Source organism: Corvus hawaiiensis, chromosome 7 (assembly GCF_020740725.1).
Source record: "Corvus hawaiiensis isolate bCorHaw1 chromosome 7, bCorHaw1.pri.cur, whole genome shotgun sequence".
Taxonomy (NCBI): Eukaryota; Metazoa; Chordata; class Aves; order Passeriformes; family Corvidae; genus Corvus; species Corvus hawaiiensis.
The window spans coordinates 32,891,324-32,912,801 of NC_063219.1; the positions used below are offsets into that span (position 1 = coordinate 32,891,324).

A 21,478-nucleotide genomic window follows, 5' to 3' on the forward strand; every position below is an offset into this window, starting at 1 on the left:
AGGGATTTCTTTGTTCCTTAAACCCAACAAGTTTCTGGAGCAGAGCCTCTTCTTTTATTGCTCAGCAATGGATTGATTTCTTGCACTTGACCCATATCCATTGATGAACATCACAACACGCTCAGCTCTGTGAAAACAAGTCCGTGTTTATCTCATGCACAGGAAAAGATTCCTTTAAGAAGTGCCAAATGTTTTAAACCATATTTTCCTGCATGAAGTTTGCATATGTGCTACTGTGGAATCTGTGTGCTGTGCTTCCCAAACCACTTCCATTTTTATCATAAACAATTTTAAAGCAATTTCAACCATCTTCATGCCAGGTTTCCCAGGCCCACTTTTTATTTTATTTTTCAGGATCGACAAGAGGCAACAGAGACCCAAGGGAAGCACCAGCTTCAGCAAAGGCCACTGTCCACACATTTCACTCCCCAGGGGACAAAGGCAGGGTACAGCATGAGAAACGTGCCAGGGACAACAGCAAATTAAACCATGGGCAGACACCCTTTCAGTTGCTCTTTAAGGAAAGCAAACATGTTATGAGAAGCTGAAGTAATACTTCTTCAGCCAGGTAGTATCTTTCCATGCTAACTGTAATACACAGTCTACAAAATATGACAGTGAAAATGCCTCAATATTACAATTTTTCCTTTTTTTTTTTTAAGAGAGACCATACTAAACAAAATAAATGTTTGCAAAATAAATGTGAAGAGAGCAGAGGGATTTCCTCCCTAAACCAGTCCCATGGTTTCCCTGATGTTCAAAAGGGGTGTCATCACCTATACTCTTTTCTCCTCACTGCCTGAAAATAAAGATGCCCACATCAGAAACAGCAATTACTCAGCAAATGAAAGCTTCTGCTGAGGCTAATACAGGAAATTTGGAAACAACATTAAAAAAACCCAAAAATAAAATAAGTAAATAAGTTAATACAAGGTCTTGAGTTAAAAAAAAAAAAAACAGAGTGAAAATATTTCTGACTTAGATGGGAGTGGTTTATTATCATCTCCAAAGAAACACACTGAAACTGTAAAAGACGAAGAAACAAAAAAATGTTGGAAAACCTTCTCCTTGCAAACATATGTACATGAAAAATTACTTCCTTTGAAAATTACATCTGAACAGGGTGTGCCTGATGAGATTGCTGGCACAACCTTGGATTTTATGGCGGACAAAGTGATAAACCTAATTCCAAAAACAGGGGTTTACATTAAGAGAAAGAGGTGCAAACATATGCTTCCTCCAGAAAGCTCTCATTGAAATGCTGCATTCATATTCAGGCTGGTTGGTTAAAGAAAGGGAGCTGTGTTTGCTTCCCTTCCTGAAGTGTCACTGCAAGCCCTTTATCCTGTGCTGGCACACACACACAAAACCACACGTGCTCAGGTGATTTGCTGAGCTTTAGCATGAGACAGGATTCCAGGGCCCTGCCTGCTGCAGGCCATCATTCAGACTGCAGCTCCTTCTGCAACACTGTTTACTAAAATATACAAAAAATATTGTCATTGTGCTGACAATATACCCACCTGACAGAGCACCAACAAGGAGTCAGAACACTCTATCTTCTACAGGAAAGATTGGTAAAGAATGTCCAAACAGAAAAAAATACAACCAACTCACATATTCACAGAGGAATAAACACAAATGTTCTGAATTTTATTGTCATAAACAGCTACAGTCCCTGAAACAAGTACAGACTTCAGTAACAGAATGCAAATCTTTTGAGTCCTCAGTATTTCCCACAGGGCAACATACATATTTCTAAGTAACTTGAGAGAAATTGGGAAAATATCCTGAAAAAAAGCCTCAGTCTTGCTCCAGGATCCAGCTGGAGACTCCTGATACTGGCAGGCAAGCAAGGATTCACACACCCTGGTTTTTGGACAACTAACAGAGTGACAGAACCCCTGGTGTCACTCACACAGCGAGTCAGAGCCCTGCCCTAACACACCCTGTCCCATGACCTGGCATTAAATGCACTGTCCTGGCACCAGCAGAAATGGACCCCAAGCACACTGTGCCCATGGAATGCTGGGGCCAGACCTGAAGCAAAGATTCCTCTCTGTTGCAAAATGGTTCCACTCCATGACAGAAGCAATCTGAGATTCCCTAAGTCCCTAAACATGGGTTTTTTTCACAAGGGAAAGCACAGGGGAAGTTTAACCCATGTTTTCTTAAATTTAATTCCTCTGGATATTTTAACTTACGCTGTAGTTTTGGGCTTAGACTTAAGTAAACCAAGCTGCTTTGCCATCTAATGGAAAACTCTTACCAGCACAATGAGCTGTCAGGTTCAACTACTTTCATTATTCACTGGCAGCATTTTAAATTCTTACTTCCTATTAGAAAACCTGAAGATCAATAGTGCTAAAGGAAGATGCACTCTCATTTAACGTCTCCAAAACTATGCCAGACAACTGGAAGGCCTTCTGAAATTAAACACTTTCCCAGCTAACAGGGAAAGGACTGATGAATGGTTGTGTGTACTCTCCACCGTGCCCTTTTACAGCCAAAGTGATCAGATTTGTAACTGACAAATCTTAGTAAACTACTAAGTTATTTTCAACAAAATTATTGGCTATCATCCCCATTTTCTTACTCTTTAATTTGTAAATTCTTTCAAAAAAAGAAAAAAAATCCAAGTCAGGTTTGAAAAAACCTAAATATTGCTTTTGAAATAAACCAAAATAAAAAAGGAGAAAAAAAAGAAAGGAGGAAGAAATCTGAATGATATCTGCACAGGTACATCTTCACAAATTATAAAAAATGGGAATATATTTTGTCACTTCTAAAACTAGTTCATAGTGTTTCTTTTATTTTCTTCAGCAACAGCTGATTATCTCAGATAAAGACGAGCATTTCCTCTCCAACTTTAGACATTTGCATAATTATTAACTTTGGTGGCAAGCACATAAAATTGTGGACTCAGTTTCAAGCAGAAAAGGAAATGGACTGTAAAAACTTCTGCATTTAAAGGCTTCTCTTATTAAAGAGCAGTCTAGAAATAGCTACATGGGGATGGATTTTGTAGTGAAGGAGCTTTCAAACAAGGAAGAAATAATGTACTTGGAAGATAATGTCAGAAAAATTCAAGTATCAGTAGGGAAAGTTTCATTAAAGGGCAGCAGTTAAATACCAGGCCTTACCTAAGGACACAGTGGTTCATCTACCTCTTGAAAACCTTAAATCTTTCTTTTTGTTTTTCTAGAAAACATGCTCCAGATCCCAAAGAAACTGCTTACAGCAGGAACCACTTTTTCGATCTCTTTTCCTGCCCCTTCCCAGGAGGCAAAGATGATAAAACTTTCAGGTAGATACAAATGATCCTATTCCAAGAGGAGCAAAAAGTAGTAAGTAGCTATTTATTTTCTGCTAAAATCATCCTGTGCAGAGTTCACTTACCCTGCCAATATCCAAAGAAAGTGCCAAATGCTCCCCTCCATCTCCACAGAAATGAGTCTGAATATGAAGTTACATATTTCACTCTCCATGCATATAATGCCATCACTGCAATGCCACAGCATCAGGAAAGAAAGTCTTAAAAAATAAAAATAGGAGCAGGAAGCAGAAATGCTACTTTGCAGGACTATTCCTTGGGGTTTTTTATTACCCAAGATACTGATTTCATTAACTATACTGGCTCTTTTCAAAGAAAATGTAAAAAACCCCAAAACCTATACATACGTTTTTTCATGTCTATCAAAAATACTAAACAATTCATAGATCCTTAATTACCCCCACTTTTTCTTTAATTGTCATACACACACATACTCTAATAAGTGAAATGTCTTTTTTTCAACCCCTTTTTTTTGTACTATTGGACTTCATTGTTTCTTTGGCAAATGAATACGAGAAAACACCTAACTGCAAGCTTAGAAATGTTCACACTGACTCAGAAAACCATCACTGCAGAAAGACTGGATATTAGTACAAATGTACTGTTAATAAAACACAGGGCCTATCTTCATTAAATAGCATTTCTAATATTATTCTCAAGAGATGGAAAAGTTTGTAACTACACAATCTCATAGCTTTTAGACTGGATTGTTAAAACAATTTTTTGCATGATAATAAAACAAATTATATTTTTTGCAAGATACTATGAATTATAATAAAATTATATTCCACTTTTGATGAGCTTTTTAAGATGGATTTTGAAGACCACAGAAGAAACCTGTATCCAAGCAAGGGCTTAGCATCAAATTCTACATTTCTTTTTACCACATCTGGAAAACTCATAAAAGAACTTTGCTTTTATTACAGGCTGTAGAACAGAGGTAAAAATTACAATAAACTACATGTTTTATAGCATCAACAATATTTAATATAACTCCATCCACAGCCTTTTAGTTTTATTGTCCTGGGTTTTGAAATTAGTACTATTTTTATGCCCAGAATATTATGCACATGTTATGAAAAACTACTGGAGTTCTTAGGAGAATAATCTCATGGATTTTTTAAGTAACAAGAGCAATAGATGGAACCAGCACAAAGATCTTCCTCCACTACGTACTTACGTGCTTTTAGTGACCACTTTCGTTTACAATACTGGGTCTGTGGTAACTTTATTTGACAATTAGGACCAGTGTTTTTCAGATAGGGTGGGGTCATAGGCAGCTGTTTTGTGAATTTAACAGAGAATAGCAAATTTAAAAACTGCTTTAGGATTTAATTAGCAAATAGTCTTAACAGGAAAACAGTTTTCTGCCGAACACAAGAAACTGCTCCTCTTGGCAAAAGATCTGTTCCAGCTTTACCCAGTATCAGATTTTTTTGCACAGAAACCAGTCTAAAGAAGAAATTAAGGGCAACTCAGCAGAAAGATGTCATTGGAGTAGCTGGGGAAAGGGAGTGGCAGGGAACTAAACTGAGTGTCCCTTGTCTTAGCCCTAAACTACTAGAGAACAAACAACACCAGAGCAGGTGCAGGAAAAAAAATATTAACCATACTTTTCTCTTTTTTATGCTTTTGCCTTTAAATGCACTTATCTTTGTTACACCCCTTTCATTCTTCAGAGTTTATCATAAAGCAACAGTTCAATCACACAGGTCCCTACTAAAGAAAAGCAGTTCTAGTTATACTTGAATGCCCAAGTTGATATAATTGAAATAATTGCATTATTTCCCATGCAGAGTCATTCTGAATTTACATACACAGCCACCAGACTGCCAAACTCCTGCCTTGCACAGAGCACTCCTTAACAATGCCCAGTTTTGCACGAATCCTGTTGTCATTCCTTTGATTCTGTCACCTGCAGTAACACCAAGATGACCACGATGACACAAACCAGGCAGTTGCTACTGTGTTACGTGTGCATTTCTTACAAACAGCAAGAAAGTGAACAAGGCACAGCATCAAGAGAAAAGGAAGTCAATGAGTTGAGAAAATGAGTTTGAATTTGTTTTCTTTTTTACATTAAAACTGCTTAATTTTGGAGGAATCTGCATGCCATGTACAAATCATTTAATGAATTAGAACACTCAATACAATTTGTAGACATCAGAAAATAACTATGAGCTGTACAAGTATATTGAAATACTCAAAAATCTTTTCTGTATGTGAAGAGAACCAGTTCTCAAATCCCAAAGTTCAGCTATTAATAGAATTGATCTTCTTGTGAATCCATAAACAAGATCCAGTTCTCAAAAACAATTCTTCATCAGTGCTTCCAACTGAGTCAGGAACATGAACAGATCATTTTCCTGGGCTTCTACTAGACAGAGCTTTAAAATTAGAAAGCCACTTCAAAAATTAATGAAAGAGATGTGATTCAGAGCAACAAGGAAAACTGGGACACTGGCCAATTTCAAGAGGGTTTGAAATTTTAACTGCTTTTTGTCAGTGACTGGATAATGATATCATTCAATACTTAGACTTTTTACCTAGTTTCAAATTATGTTAGATCTTATAAACTTACCATTAATCCATTTGGCTTCTGGATTATGAACTATGAACTCTTTTCTGAAGAGATCTTCCAAGGATAATCTGTTTTCTGATGAATTTGCGAGTTCATCTAAAACAAACACAACAAGATCATTTTAGATACTTACTAAAAGCAATATACTCAGTGTTGCTGGCAAAACAATGGAATTATAGAACCAGGAGTCCTGTTGAAATTGGTAACAATACCTTGCTCTTATTTTTATTTCACAAGAAAAAGTATCATTTTTGTTCAGTAAAGCTTCAGGAAACAAAAAATTGGTACCTTTTGGACAGAACAACTGCAGGATGTAGTGCTTGGATATTTATTATATTGGGACTGTAGTGGCAAAGTTGTTTCTTACCACAGCCCACACCACAAAATATTAAAACCGATACCAAAATTTCCTGACAGTCAAAGGATGTTGGCCATACTGAGTATCTTAAACTGAGTGAAACTAAGTAAAAAACTCCTGCAAATAAATTTGGAACCAATTTCACTTATTCAACCAAGTAAAATGAAAAAAAAAATTCTACATGCACATTTCATAGCCTGTGCTTTTTTTCTATTCACTAGAACAACAACATAACTTGTCTAAAAGCCTTTTTTCCCAAACATGACAGAACCCAGGAACATTGTGCTTCTGAACATTAACCAGCATTGACTTACAAAACAAAATAAAACAAAATAATTTTCCTGCATCTAAAATCATCTCCACACTGCAGAAGACTAAAAAATAAGCTCTGCTAAATATCCGTGTTCTTGTGCTGTAAGCTAAATAAATAAGCAGCAAAGATTCAATAGCAAACTGCTGCACTAACAGGGGTAGGGTTGAACCATTACTATTAAAGCAAAGTTTTAGTGTCAAAAGACAAACCCACAAAGTTTCCAAGGAATAATCACTGGCAGCAGCTTGCACTTCACCTGACTGCTTTAGGCTGTTTAGAACAGCAGCTGCCAAAAGCTGTGCTGTTTGTTGCCTGTGCCCTTGCAAAAAGATTCACCTGTGCACCTCCCACACAACGAGTCCAATGCCCAGCCAGGTTTCTAAAATGATTTTATATTATTGGGCAGGTTACCATAAATTACTGCATTATTTCTCTACTCTATGAGCTTTTCCTTCCAATGTGTCAGACATCTACCTTCTCCATGAGAGGAACTTTGTGTTAGGCAGATTTTGTCCTTACTGATATTAAAGAGCACTCTGATGACAGACACATAAAAAAAGAGGTTCTGGCATCACAGCAGCCAAGCAGCAATCTTGTGATCTTTGTGTTAACCCACTATGTTACCAGGACACTTCTAACAAAGAAACCTGCTTTGTGAAGGTCATATCCTGTAATACATTTCGGATGAAAATGTGACCCTTCAAAGAGAATAAAGTCAATCAATAGTTTTGTTACTGGTCTTTATTAAGCCAAATTTCTCAATAAGAGGGCCAGCTGAAAGCTTACTGGAATCAACAGCAATATGATATTTTTGCCTTTAAATAGCAGCACTGCTGGCTGCAGTCACTTCAGCTGGTATTAATAAGGTACATCCTTGGTGTACTGAAGAGAATCTCCCTTTTAATGCACATCATGAATTTACAATAGACACAAGGCCATCACAGCTGCTCACACCACAGCTCTGCTGCATTTTGCATGTTCCTCCCTCCCAGGTCGCAGCAAGGCCTCAGGAAGCACTCACCCACTGTAATCAACTCTTCTTGCACTTCATGTCTTATAAGGCTAAGCACGCACAGTTGTCCAAATCCTCTCTCATAAGACAAACATTCTAATCCTTAAATAAGTTTTTGCCCTCTTCCTACCTTCCAGGGATCAAAATAGCCTGTTTGGGTTGTTGTTTTTTTTTTTTTTTTTATTCATCTGCCAGTCCAGCATGGGACACAATATTCCACTTGCAGTCTTACTGGAGCTTTACAGCAGAGCAACATTATCTCTCTTGATTTATACCTAATCCCTCTGTTTATACATCGTGGGACCTTGTTAGCTCTTGCTCCTGCCACACACCGTGTTTTTATCTTCAGAGTAAGCACATGTTGTTATGTGTGCTCTATTCAGCTCCACAACTACATTCTTGTGTCTTCAAAACACTGCTTCTGACTTAACATTATCAAATCCTGGGCTCTTCACATGCCCATTATCCCCTTTCTCCATAACCTTGTTGACAACCTACTCACAACAACCTGTTTTCCATTTCCTGTTTGGATTCAACACACCCTGGTCCTGATGCTGTTTATTCCAAAGGGGTTTCCCTTCTAACCTTACCTGAGTCTGTTTATACTTATTGTGATGTAACCCTTCATTTCCTGCCAGTCTGCCAACTAGCAATCAAGTTCCCACAAGCTGTTATGTTGCCAAAGATTGCCTTACCTATGACAGATTTTTTTCCAACTGCTTAAATAAAAATCACTAAAAACAATACATCAGCTGAGTACAGAGAGGCTATCAGAGAAGAAAGCAACACCAGCTCTGCTTTCTGTCTTCTATCACATCCCTGGCAAGAAATCTTGATATATATTGGATTTTAAGTTTTCAAATTACTGTTAGCATTTCTAAACTGAAAAAAATGGCATCTTCAAGCAACTTTACTAGGTGTTTGAAAAGTAACTTTTTTTTTTACCAAAAGAGAGCCCTGTTTGTAACCCTTAACTCTACCCTTCCACTCTGTCAAGATCTCAGATGCCCAGTTTATCTATAACAAGATGAATTACGTATCATGGGAACCCTCAGAACACTCTACTGGGTTAATCTTTATGGAGCAGAAGCACAAATTAGTTGTACTTCGCTATGTTTATACTCACAGACAGGGGAGAACAGGAGGGGTGGCCCTGTGTGTCAGCGACCAGCTGGAATGCACAGAGCTGCACCTGAGGATGGATGAGGAGCTGACCTTACATGTCAGGATTAAAGGGAGGGCAGGGACAGGTGACATTATAGTGGGGGGCTGTTACAGGCCACCCAGTCAGGAAGACAGGGGGGAGTGTCCTCACACCCACAAGCTCTGGTCCTTGTGGGTGACTTCAACCACCCCAACACCTCATGGGGTGACAGCACCGCTGGGGATAACCAACCCAGAAGGTTCCTGGGATGCATTGTTGGTAACTTCCTTCTCCAAGTGACAAGGACATGGACCTGTTGGAGCAGGTCCAGAGGAGGCCAAAAAGATGCTCAGGGCTGGAGCATCTCTGCTATGGAGACAGGGAGAGATCTGAGACTGTTCAGCCTGGAGACGAGAAGGCTCCAGTGACACCTTAGGGGGCTCCAAGAAAGCTGGAGAGGGACTTTTTAAAAGGGTGTGGAGTGACAGGACAAGGGAGAATGGCTTGAGACTGACAGAGGGCAGGTTTAGATTAGGTGTTAGGAAGAAATTCTTCCCTGTGAGGGTGGTGAGGCCTTGGCACAGGGTGCCCAGAGAAGCTGTGGCTGCCCCATCCCTGGAAGTGTTCAGAACCAGGCTGGACATGGCTTGAAGCCACCTGAGATAGTGGAAGGTCTCCCTGCCCATTGCAGGGGGGTTGGAATGAGGTGATCATTAACGTCCCTTCCAACCCGAACTTTGATTCTAGGATGTACTTGTTTTATTTTAAAGACTTCCTTTTGCTACTTTGTATTTTTTACATTACAAAACAGCCTACTTTTTCATTTCCATTGTAAATTTTATTGAACTATTCTTGAAGGAATGTTATTTCCAATGTCCTCACACTATCTGTCACAGATTTCTGTATTTCGGTCTGAAATTATATGTATTTATGTATAGCAAATGACACAGATTACAGAAGATATAAACAAAATCAAATGTTAAAAACTAAATTACTACTTCTTAACTGTACATCCAACTAAAAACAGTTCAAATACTGGCATGTATTAATTCAAAATGACAAACTTGTTTGTGCTTACTAAACTACAAGACTGCAGAAGTAGAAATTAATGGCCTTGCTACTTTTCACGAGCTTATGGGATATTATTTTTGCAGGTTAAATGTAGCCAAAACACCTCATAAAATTTGCCTTCTAACTTAGGAAATAAAACTAATAATTATGTACTATAGTATGCCATTAACTGAAGCTCCCTACTGAATTTTCTAGGGAAAAAAAAAGTTTTTTAAGCTAGAAATTAGGATGAAGGCTTGATGTTAAATGCCATCTGAAAAGTGGAAAAAACCCACTAGTAAATTGTGTAACTGGGAATTAGTATAGCTCACTTTGTGTTTGCATGACAAAGGAAGAAAACCTGTCAGAAACCAGATACCAAAAGCTGACTGCCAATTTACAGTAGTTACAGGGAGCCTATACAGAATTGAACAGAAACCTGTGTCTTCTTGCAATGAATATCCACATCACAAAAAAAAAAAAAAAAAAGTAGTTTGCTTTCTTTTCCTGTAAGAGTAGTATGAGAGAAGGTATGGAAAGGTCAGTCCTAACCCTGAACAGTTTATCTACTGGACATAATCCAAATGGATTCTCTTCCCAGAGCTCGATTTTACTCAACCCTTTCCACAAAAAGCATTTTCTGACAGTTTGTCTGACCTAAATGTTCTCTAAAGTAATTTTTCTGAAAAGGTTTCCTTTTTTTTCCATCATATGTGAGTTTTTTTGAGTCTATGATGAGAGGTAGGTGTCACTTTGCTCAACAGTAAGTGCACATATCAGCAAGCATGGTTTAAGTGCCAACATCAACATCTCAGTAAGGGAGTCCTAGAAAAAGCATTTGAGTCTTCCACACCTTCAGAAACTGTAAGTTAACACGAAGGTAGAACTACTGTCAGTCCCAAAATGAAAAAACAGCCTTAAGTGTGGCAAAACACCTGTAGAAGGGTGGCCACATCCATACAACTCTTAAGCTGCTCTTAAGTGACTTCTCATGTAAAAGCTTTCAGCTGCTAATACTTCCAGCTGAGCATCTGTCAGTTTTGAAATACAGATCGACAGTGGTTGGTCAAATAGGTCTTCACATGATTCCTACAACGTGGAACATACTGTCATGATGCAAAGCAAAAACAAGTTGATTCAAAGGCAGGAATGATTTAAAGTCACTGATCTCTAAAAATCTACCTATGACTGCTTCAGTACATGAAGGTGTGTGATGAAATCTCAAAACCATGAAACAGAATAAAAGCAGAAGAAAGGGACCTGTGTAATATTTCTACTGACATACAAACCAAATGATGGCATCTCATGGACAGGCATTTCCATACTGGCCACTAATTCCCAGTATAAAGCTATATTTAAAAGATTATTCCCAAGGTATTTTCTTTTGTTTCCTCTTAAATACTTCACCAGCAATCCACTCCAAATATTGAAAAAAAAATCACTAGATTCATAATTCAGTTGCCCCAGAGGACAAACAGGCTCCTATTCTGAAACTTCCAAGTTCTTCCATTCCAGTCCCCTGCTTTAACAAGGGTAACCTCATTGTTTGGCATCTCTGTGCACTTTCTTTATCATTGCACTTATCTGACTTTGAAGAAAACCAGCAGGGATATTTGCCTGCAAGCCTTCTACCCCCAGATATGGAGCAGTGTAGCAATTTCCACTTGCTGGGAGCAGTGGGGTTTATTTAATGTACTCCTTAGTCCAAGGGGGCTCACAAAGAGCTGCTGAGCCCCAACAAGTGGTTACTGGGCTGAGAGTTCATTTAGACTCTGCCACTAATGTTTTACATCACTGGATGATCTGGTCTTCCACTTTTCCATCTCTGTGCTGAGAGCACTAAGACATTTATAAAGATTCTGAGGTTTGTCACAGATGAGAAGCAAGATAAAACGATCAAAAATGTTACTAATATTGTTGGTACAGTTTACTAAAACCACAACCAGAATTGCAACACAGAGGTTTCAGATTTGAAAAGAAGCTAAGATATTAATAGGTCAAAATACATCTCTTATTTCAACAGAGATCCTGCTTAGTATTGTATAGTCAAGTTATATTTCATGTAATATAAGATAATAAAAAAAAAATCATGAATTTCCTTTTAGTTTTAATATCATTTCTATGGAAATTATATTCAAGTGGAAGCTAAAGCCTCTTTGAAGCCTTTTGCATATGAATTACACTTTATTTTAAAAACTTGCTATCCCATTTGGAAGCATTGATCCCTCTATTAAAAGGCAGGAAAGTTGTTGCTCAAAATTTGAGAGAGTTCAAATGACAACTGTGAGTGTACATAGACCTAAGAGTTTCTTATATTGTGGACAAAACAATGTGTAAATAATTGCAAGCAAAAGAGATCGTTGCTGTTGTGTTTGGCATATCAGTAAATACACTTTTGCCTCCAAAAAAATACCAGTGAAACAATCAGGCTTCTGAGCAATGACCATCTGAAATTATCATCATTTCCATAAAAAGAAGCAGCATGATGTACAGTGTTTAGGGGAATTCACATGAAATCTAAAAAGCACCCATCCGTACAGGCAGAACTAAATAGGGAGAGAACACTCTGATGCTCAAAATAGTCCTAGAAATGAACACCGAAACATCCCAAGGTAACAAAGGACATTTGCACTGAATATCTTCATTCAGACCTATTATATTTTATGAGAAGCACTTTCAAACCCAAATATTTGTAATAACAAATTAGCATCAACTGAGCACCTCACAATAGCCACATGTGAGGGGGGTCTCCAACTTTTTTCCTCCCCTCAAATACTGGACATCCCAAAGTGATCTCAACACATATTCATGATAAAATAGCTTCAGCTATAGTGCTTAGTACCTGCCAGCAGACCAACAGAGCAGCAAAATACCTTCTGCCCACACTGTATTAATAATAATCAAACAAATTAATAATGAAAGTAAAGGGAGAACAGCACTGATTAGGGCTAAAACAGGGGAAATATCTATCCAACAATGTACTTCCAAAGCTTTCCATGGTAAGCATTTCCAACTCACAAGAAAGCCCAGTTTTACAGACCTAGATCGTTCTGGGAGAAAGGTTTTTATTTATATCAAGCTTTGCAGTCTCTATGGGATATCTTAGAGCATCTGAGCTGACAGAACTAGTTTTCACTCGCATGACTTGAACTGAAATGTAGGTCCCAGCTTACACAAGTTTTCAAGGAAGATCTCTGGATTTTGAAACAGCCTCAGAGATGTTGTAATTCACTGAGCTTTTTTAACATTTTTTTTAGAAAGTTAACATTCCCCTAGGTTGTTTATTCTTTTTCCATGAGTGCTTTCAAAGACTTCAATTTATGTTTTTACATCATTAATAATTCTATATAGATAAAAGAGCCACAACTGATAGCTGTAGATTCCAGCAAACACTTGATATTTTACAGCTCTGCAAAAAAAAGCTACCTCTCCTTGAAACAAAAAACAGTCTTCTGTCTTGAAGTGTTCCAGGATACACTACCATTTGCCCTCAAAATCTCTTTTTTTTTATTTTCTGAAGAAGCTCCTGTACACTGAGACTACAGCAGCACAACTTTGCTTTTATTTTTCTCAACATGATCTAAGTGGAAATAAGCAAACAGTCATCTTGGACAGCACCACACATAAGGAAGTAGATATTTATACATAACAGAGGAAGCAGACTATCCAGAGTGTTCCTGCATGCCCTTTCCAGCTGTCTCATTCCCTCTGACAAGCACAACTTTTTGATCCTTTACCACTCAGCCTCACCACCTTCCTTTAAAGCAGCAGCACTCTGCTGCTGTACTTGCTCATGCACAGACTCAGCCACCTTCCCGCGAGGATTTCATCCCGTGGTCGAACAGTCTGGAACCATTATTTAACTAAAAAGAGCTTCATTAACTTTCTGGTTTACACAAACTGAGCACTTCAACAGCAGAATATTTGCAGACCAATATTTACTATCTAGGCATGCCATGCAAATCAGGTACTTTACACTGTAACTTTAAAACTGGCAAAAGGATTCAAAGATTTTTTTTTCTTTAAAACTTGTGCAGTGTTTGCTCTTTTTGTCTACTTCTTGCCCTCTCTCCTTTTTTTTTTTTTTGTGTGTGGCTGAACCATTACCTTCCCCTCTTTATTGCTGAAAGAAAGAAAAGGGAAGAAGCTTGTGCATGTACATATGGAAGATGCATGCTTGTGATTCAGTGAGAAGTTTCATTCTCAGAATCAGTTTTCCATAGCATACAATTTTCTGTTAGCTCATTTGTGAATCTGAAATTACACCAAAAACCAACAACAAAATCTTGAAGTCAGGTCACACCTGCTGAAGCTCACAAGGACTTGAGAGGTAGCCCTTTCAAGGCCCTATTGCCAACCCCAAACACTTCTGCTCCACAAGGCCTCCAGTAGCTCCCAAGTCCCTATGGGCACCAAATTTACAATAGCCACAAGTTAAAAATGCTTAAAGGCAAGAGACACTTTAACATTTGTTGCTTTTGATGACTGCATTATAAATCATACACTTTTAATAAAATAAAATAAAGAAGTAGGTTACCTGGGGTTAAAAGAATGACTGACATAGTGATGAGTGAACAAACAACTAGAATCACCAGCAGCGCAATAGCAATTCCCTTCCAGTTCCTCTGCGGAGGGCTGTTACTTCCAAGTTCCTACAGGAATGGAAAAAAATGAAATAAAAGGAAAAGACCACGTTTCATAAACATACATTTCCAGAACTATTAGCGATAGGAAAATTGCTCTGTGCACACTCATAACCACAGCACGGGAGGTGATCATGATCCCTCCGTTCTCCACAGTACACAGAGTCATCCAAAGGTGTGTAACTCTCATGCTTTTTTCATAGATATCTTTCTTTTTTTTAAATATATATATATGTGATTTTAGACCCCTGAGAGACAATGAAATGATCTTATGCAAGCTGTCCAAAATACAACTGGTGTTAAAATGTCCTGAACATAAACTTCAGGACAATATCAACTAGCAGTTTGTAAGATAATTACAGAAATGAAATGTAGCAATTTACTGTAATTCTACCTAACATGGTATGGACCATAAAGGTTTAAATACACATCCTTTTTAATGCACACTATTAAACTTATTTGTAATAGAAAGCATTAGCAAAACTGCCTGAGGCTGCAAATATTCCATCTGAAGCTACAAGCTCTTTTTGTCTACGCAGTAGATCAACTGTAAACTGCTCCCCTGTTAGTTATAAAAAAACAACAGTAGCTTATAACAAATGTTAAATGAATGCTTCTGTAACTACCAGTGCACTTAAGCCTACAACCTCTGTGGTTACATGTTTAACTCCTGCCAGGCACCATTTACATTTTTTCAATAATAGCAATGCATTGCCCATGTTCATGGTACAGTTTGAGACCAAACAGCACATAAACATCTAACAACACAATGACAAAACTAGTGCAGTTGTTTCTTACAACCTTGACCTTCTCTCACAGAAAACAATATTTTTTCTATCTAGATTTGGCAAGCAGAAATGTTTCTCTCCCATAATTATACGTGCCTTTAGTATCCCAAAATTAAATGCTATTGTAAGACTGCCCAAAAAACCCCAAAAAACACCTCCTGTTATGTCTTACAAGCTTCTAAAAGTATGGTATAATTTTTTCACATACACATTATTTCATTTTGCATTTCTGGGTTATAATGAGTGTGAAATGGAGAAGTCTTAACAGAAAGTGGCAATGTTCTTGTGCCTTTTTGTCTCACATGCACCACCTCAGCATCACACATCACCCACAGCAGCAATAGTTTCTTTAACTTCTTAATGTTGTTTTTTTAACCCCTTGCCTGTTTATTTCTACCTGTAAAAGACGGCTTCTCTCCCTGGTCCTCTTTTCCAGGAAATAGAAGGGGACTTGCACAACATAATCTCAAAGCAATCCCACAGGGAATTCTTACAGCAGTCCTCAGCCCATCACAGCTCCCAGCAAGGAACCTCCCCCCCCACCCCAACATGTCTTCTACCCACTGGACCCATCATCCTGCCCACTCTGCTGAGATTGCTCATTTTTGAGATTTTTAGCCTCACCAGAGTGGAAAAGCAGCCAGTCTGTCTCCTCAGAGCAGCCCCTACTCATGGCTGGTCATCACAGGAGCAGCTCCCTCACCTGAGAGGTGCCAGCCCACCCAGTCCTGTCAGAATAGTTGAACCCTTTTATTATCACAGAACTCTCCTGCTGGGTGTTGATACTGACCCAGTGCAGGCAATGGATGATGTTCAACTACAGCACACAGAAGTGACCAAGGGCAGCTTCAGCCCAGGACTTGTGGCCTGTCCCTCCCACACGGAACTCCGCAGCTTTCCCGGGATCCCCATGTGGAAGAACCTGATTACCACAACCAACAACACATCTTAGACACCCGTGGGGTTTTTCATTACAGTTCAGGGCTCCTGTCTTCATCACTCAGGGGAAAAAAATGGTGTAAGCAGGAACTCCTGGCACCTGCCTCCTTTCCCCACCCCACTGTCCCTGCTTCCCAACCACTTTCAAGCTTGCCTGCTTCCCTCATTTTCCCACCTCACGAAATACTAATTACCACAGCCTGACTAGCCTTAGACACAGGTCTTCAAGGCCTGCATGACTGCTTCCTGAGCCCCTGTGGTGATCCCTAGGATATGAGCAATGTGTGGTTCCATCTTTTCTGGACAGCCCTGGCCATGCTGACATGGCAAGGATCCACAGCCTTTCCCCAAAAATACAGACCTTCTGTGTCCTGAACGTGAACTCGGATCCAAGCCATTATCTTCCCTTAAGTAAGAATTGTTTTAAAGTGTTAATAGCACAGTGTAGAAAATACAAATTTATTCTAAACATCACAGTAGTAGCCTTATTTAAATGACACCTGACAGAATCCAATTTAAAACAAGAACTAGCAGCTCACAGAACCAGGTGGTGGTGAGAAAACTGTAGTTTCCCTCAGAGCATCGTGAAACCCTATTCCAAAGAACTGACTTAAAAAGACAGAAGCTGGACAGCTTGATGAATGCCTCTAAAAAATGTACCAAGTCCTCTTTATTCACAAGGTTCTTCTCTGCAGACATGAATATTGTTCAGTTTCTAAAAATAAAGCTTCATTTTAAATTCTTCTGCAAATTTTTGCAAGGAGAATATCAAAGAGATGAATCAAGTACTGAGCATACAAAGCTTATTGGTACCCAGAGTGAGAAAGAACAGATCTTCCAGCCAGCTGAAAACTTGGAGACTGGCATAAAAAGAAGGACTTGTCTCCCATTAAGATATTTGGTTTTAATATTTGTATAAAAATTACGTGTTGCATCAAATTATTATATTAGAATTTATTAAAGGTCATGATGATGCTTTGATTTTGAGTGACAACGTTCTTGTAAGACATTTATGAAGTTACTGTACACAAAGAATATGTGATGAAATATTAGAAAAATTACTATAATAAAGTGAATTCATAGCACAATCACTATTGAGAGCATCTCCAATTAACTTTTTTGATGCTAACCAGTGCAACTCTTGGACTGTAACCTAGAAAGTTTTAAAATAGTGTAAGCTGCAGTTCTTCAACAATAAAATATTTTTAGCCTCGCGCTGCTTTTCAAAATGGCCATAAGCAAAAGGCAGTTAAATAGATGTTTGGACTGTGTATCACTGGAAAGACAGAAGCTGTGAATTCTGATTGTGATAAGAAGACAGAGGCCTTCAAGAGGAAACATCACAGAGAGCCATACAATGAGAAGCTTTTGACACCATACAGTTTCCCCATAACTATCTGCTAACTGGCACATAACACCAAAGCAGACACAGATGGAGATTTAAGGATTTAATCTTCTAAACAGGCTCTTCTATTAATGTGGTTTGAAAAAATACCAACTCTTGAATATGGTGGTTTATATATGACACTACCTATAATGTTATTATAGATTTTACAATCTGACTCTAATGAATCAGAAAATGGCTGTGCAAAGAATAATACAATTGCGAGTTTTCTCATTATTTATAGGAGCTTTTTCACAAACCATTTAATTGCATTGTTGCCAAAAATAATCCTCAAATAATACATTTTTCTGAATGTAATTTGTGATTAATACCTTACTAAAACATAGCTACAAAGAGAAAAACAAAGCACTGCATGCACAAAACCACTGTACACCAATGTTAATGCCTACTGCTGCCAAATGCTAAAGACCACATTTACCAAGAGCCTACAAGCACTCACCATCAGGGACCTCAGTGTGTACAACCAAAGGTCAAAGGCCAGGGTTTCTGCTCTGTGACTGTCTCCATTCAATCTCTATTGAAAAGATCCCTAAAAGACTGGTCTTACAAAAGCGTGTACTACACGTGTGATAGAAGTGTGATATATGTGACATATGTGTGATATAGCAAATCCTGCAGCTGTAACCAAAAGAAAGGCTAAAACAAAGTGCAGAGACTGGGTGTGGGAGGGAGGAGAGGTTAAGGCTGTCAAAGGAAAGCGTGAGTTATTTCAACCCTTCTGTACCCCTCTATGCTAAATCCCACTCGCCACTGCAATACAAGGTATTTCAGAGGGAAATGCAGAAAAAATATATCCAGCAAATATGCAAAACAAATATAATTCAAATAGGCTGAAGCATCTTTCTCTCTCCTTTTCTAGGCTGTTTTCTAAATATATACTCCATCTCCACACACAGCTTACAGGCTGATGATGAACTGATTCACTACAGGCATGAGAATTTTTTAAGTGGCAGCAAGACATGGTTTTGAATATCACATTCTATGGCACAGAATCATAAAATGGTTTGGGTTGGAAGGGACTTTAAAGATGAGCTCAGTCCACTCCCCCTGCCTCCTTCCACTAGACCAAGTTGCTCAAAGCAGCCTGGCCTTGAACACAGCCAGGAAATCCACAGCTTCTCCTGGGAACCTGTTCCAGTGCCACACCCTAGCAGTGAAGAATTTTTTCTTCTGTCTAATGTAAGCCTTTCAGTTTAAAGCCATTCTCCCTTGTCCTGTCACTACAAGCCCTTGTAAAAAGCCCCTCTCCAGCTCCCTTGTAAACCCTTTAGGTACTGGAAGTTGCTGTAAGGTTTTCCCAGAGCTTTCGCTACTCCAGGCTGAACGGTCCCAACTCTCTCAGCCTGTCTCTGCAGGAGAGGTGTTCCAGCCCTCTGAGCATCTTTGTGACCTCTTCTGGACTCCTTCCAACAGGGTCCACACCCTTCCTACACTGGAGGCCCCAGAGCTGGATGCAGCTCTGCAGGTGGGGTCTCACCAGAGCAGGGTATAGAGGCAGAGTCCCTTCCCTCGCCCTGCTGCCCACAGAGCTTTGGGTGCAGCCCAGGATGCAGTTGGATTTCTGGGCTGCAGGTGCACATTGCTGGCTCGTGTTGAGCTTTTCATTCACCAGCACCCCCAAGTCCTTCTCCTCAGGGCTGCTGTCAATCCATTCTCCGCCCAGCCTTTATTTGTGCTTGGAATTGCCACAACCCACGTGCTGGACCTTGCACTTGGCCTTGTTGAACTTGATGAATTCACATCACAGGCCCATCTCTCCAGCCTGTCAGGGTCCCTCTGGATGGCATCCCTTCTCTCCAGGGCATCCACCACTTGGTGTCATTGGGAACTTGCTGAGGGTGCTCTCGATCCCACTGTCCATGTCCCTGACACGGATGTTAAACAGCACCAGTCCCAGTACCAACCCCTGAGGAATCCCGCTTGTCACTGGTCTCCACTTGGACATTGAGCCAGTGGCCACAACTCTCTGAGTGCAACATCCAGCCAATTCCTTATCCTGTGCACCATCAGTCAAATCCATGCCTCTGCAGCTTAGAGACAAGGGTGTCATGTGGGACAGTGTCAAAAGCCTTGCACAAGTCCACATCAGTCACTTTTCCCTGATACACCAACACTCTAGCCCTGTTGTAGAACGCTGTAGCCTCAATTCAGTAGTTCTGAGTTTTTGTTCTCTTATTTTTGAATGAAATACAGATTCTGACACGGATTTTTCATCTTTAGAACAAAAAACTACAAAATTTCCTCCATAATGGCTGTATTACACAAGACTGTAACAAGAAGACCTGACCCAAGTTCCTGTTACAAGAGAAATAACAAAATGAAACTAAATTCCATTAGGTTTATTTCATATAGAAATATTTTTTATCCATTGACACAGAAATGCAAGTGCATATTTTAGGTAGTATTGGGGATATTGATTTGAGAAAAAGAATCACTCAGAATTAAGAGATGTAGTAGAAGAAAAGGCAAAAAACTTTCAAGTATTTCCATATTTCTACTTGAATAAACTTACAATCTTTCTTGTAAGCAGCATAACCAGGAAAAAAGTCATAGCTTCCTTCCTAAAGCTTATTGAGTCAAACAGTTCTATTGTTAATCAATGAGGATAAAAAGTCTTTAAGACATAATTTTTCCAGCAAGTGTGTACAACTAAGGTTGTTGTTAGAGAACAAAACATCAGAAAATACTGGCATAGCATGCTGCATTAGTAAGTCAGGTTTTTGAATTATCTTAACAGCATTTTTCCAGTTCTCTTGGAAGACTATTTGTGTAAACCACAGTACAATTTCCACCATGGAAATATTGCCAGAAGCAGTAGGAGAATGCCTGGTGGAAGCAAGGATGTGGAAGGGCACTGGCTTAAGCCTGAGGACTACAGTGTGCCTCTGCCAGGCTTTTCCAGAAGACATCAGTTAGTTAAAACGCAGCATCCCCTTTGGGAGAAGAAGTGAAACCCAAACTTGAGACAAGCTAACCCTGAGAGCTGGCATTTAACTAAACTGCTTTTTCTCATAGAGCTCCTGCCCAGGCTGCATCGACCCAGCTGACAAAGGGTGGGATGAGCCAAATGCAGAAAATACACATTTCTCTGTAAAAATTAAGAACAAGAATTCAAGCAGTTTTAACTGCTTCTGCTGGGTACAGCTCGAACTGAAAGCAGGGATTCTGCCACAATTTCTGCAGTCTGCAGTGAGCTTTACCAGGCTGATGTGCCTGACAGTCCAGGTCTGCAGATGCACATTGGTGTTTCCCCCTGGCCTGTGGGTATTTGGAACACAAAACCCACCAGCACTGAGCTGCAGCAGTGTCTGGTGCTTTCCTGGTCTTGTGCTGAGGCACCAAGGACAGACAAAGGACCTTTGGGCTGTAGTAGGTTGGGGCTGTAGCAGATTGGGGCTGTAGCAGTTTGGGGCTGTAGCAGTTTCTGCCAGCATGGCATCTTTTGAAGCCTTGAATGAATCATCTGCTTTGGTTTTTTCTTTGTTTTATGCTGTTCTGCCACCAGGGAAAAGCCTACAGAGAAAAGCACTAAGAAGAATCACAGCCGCCCCCCCCTCCCCCCCCCCCCCTTATTTGGGTAAGAATTTCAGGGGCAAAGTGCATTAGAGTAGGAAAAGCAAATGTAATTTGCTTTGCAGTAGGAATGAGAATGAGTCTCACTCTGCAGCTTAGATGTAATCCCAACAATATCACTTCATTAAACTCTTGCCATTTGCATTCCCCAAACATGAAGAAAAGGTGATAAATGAAAAAAAAGACAAATAATTTCATGTCACATTTCAGGTGTTTTAAAAGACAGACTCAATACACTTGTAATAGAAAGATTGCAGTCTTTCCAAAGCTCTTTATAGAGCTGGGCTTGCAACTGATATTAAGTACTACCTGCCTTGGGTTTGCAGTGTGCTATTTGA

At 39.3% G+C, this 21,478-nt stretch overlaps 1 protein-coding gene across 3 annotated transcripts in view; it reads right to left on the bottom strand.

The window, feature by feature from the left end:
- DPP10 (dipeptidyl peptidase like 10) overlaps window positions 1-21,478 on the bottom strand; it is a 451,512-nt gene that overhangs the window by 186,908 nt on the left and 243,126 nt on the right. For all 3 annotated transcript variants that reach the window (XM_048309457.1, XM_048309458.1, XM_048309456.1), the window contains exons 2-3: window positions 14,330-14,444; window positions 5,916-6,011 (exon numbers count right to left, since the gene is read on the bottom strand). In XM_048309457.1, coding sequence (XP_048165414.1) covers window positions 5,916-6,011; window positions 14,330-14,444 — 211 coding nt within the window. The remainder of the gene's footprint in view (window positions 1-5,915; window positions 6,012-14,329; window positions 14,445-21,478) is intronic.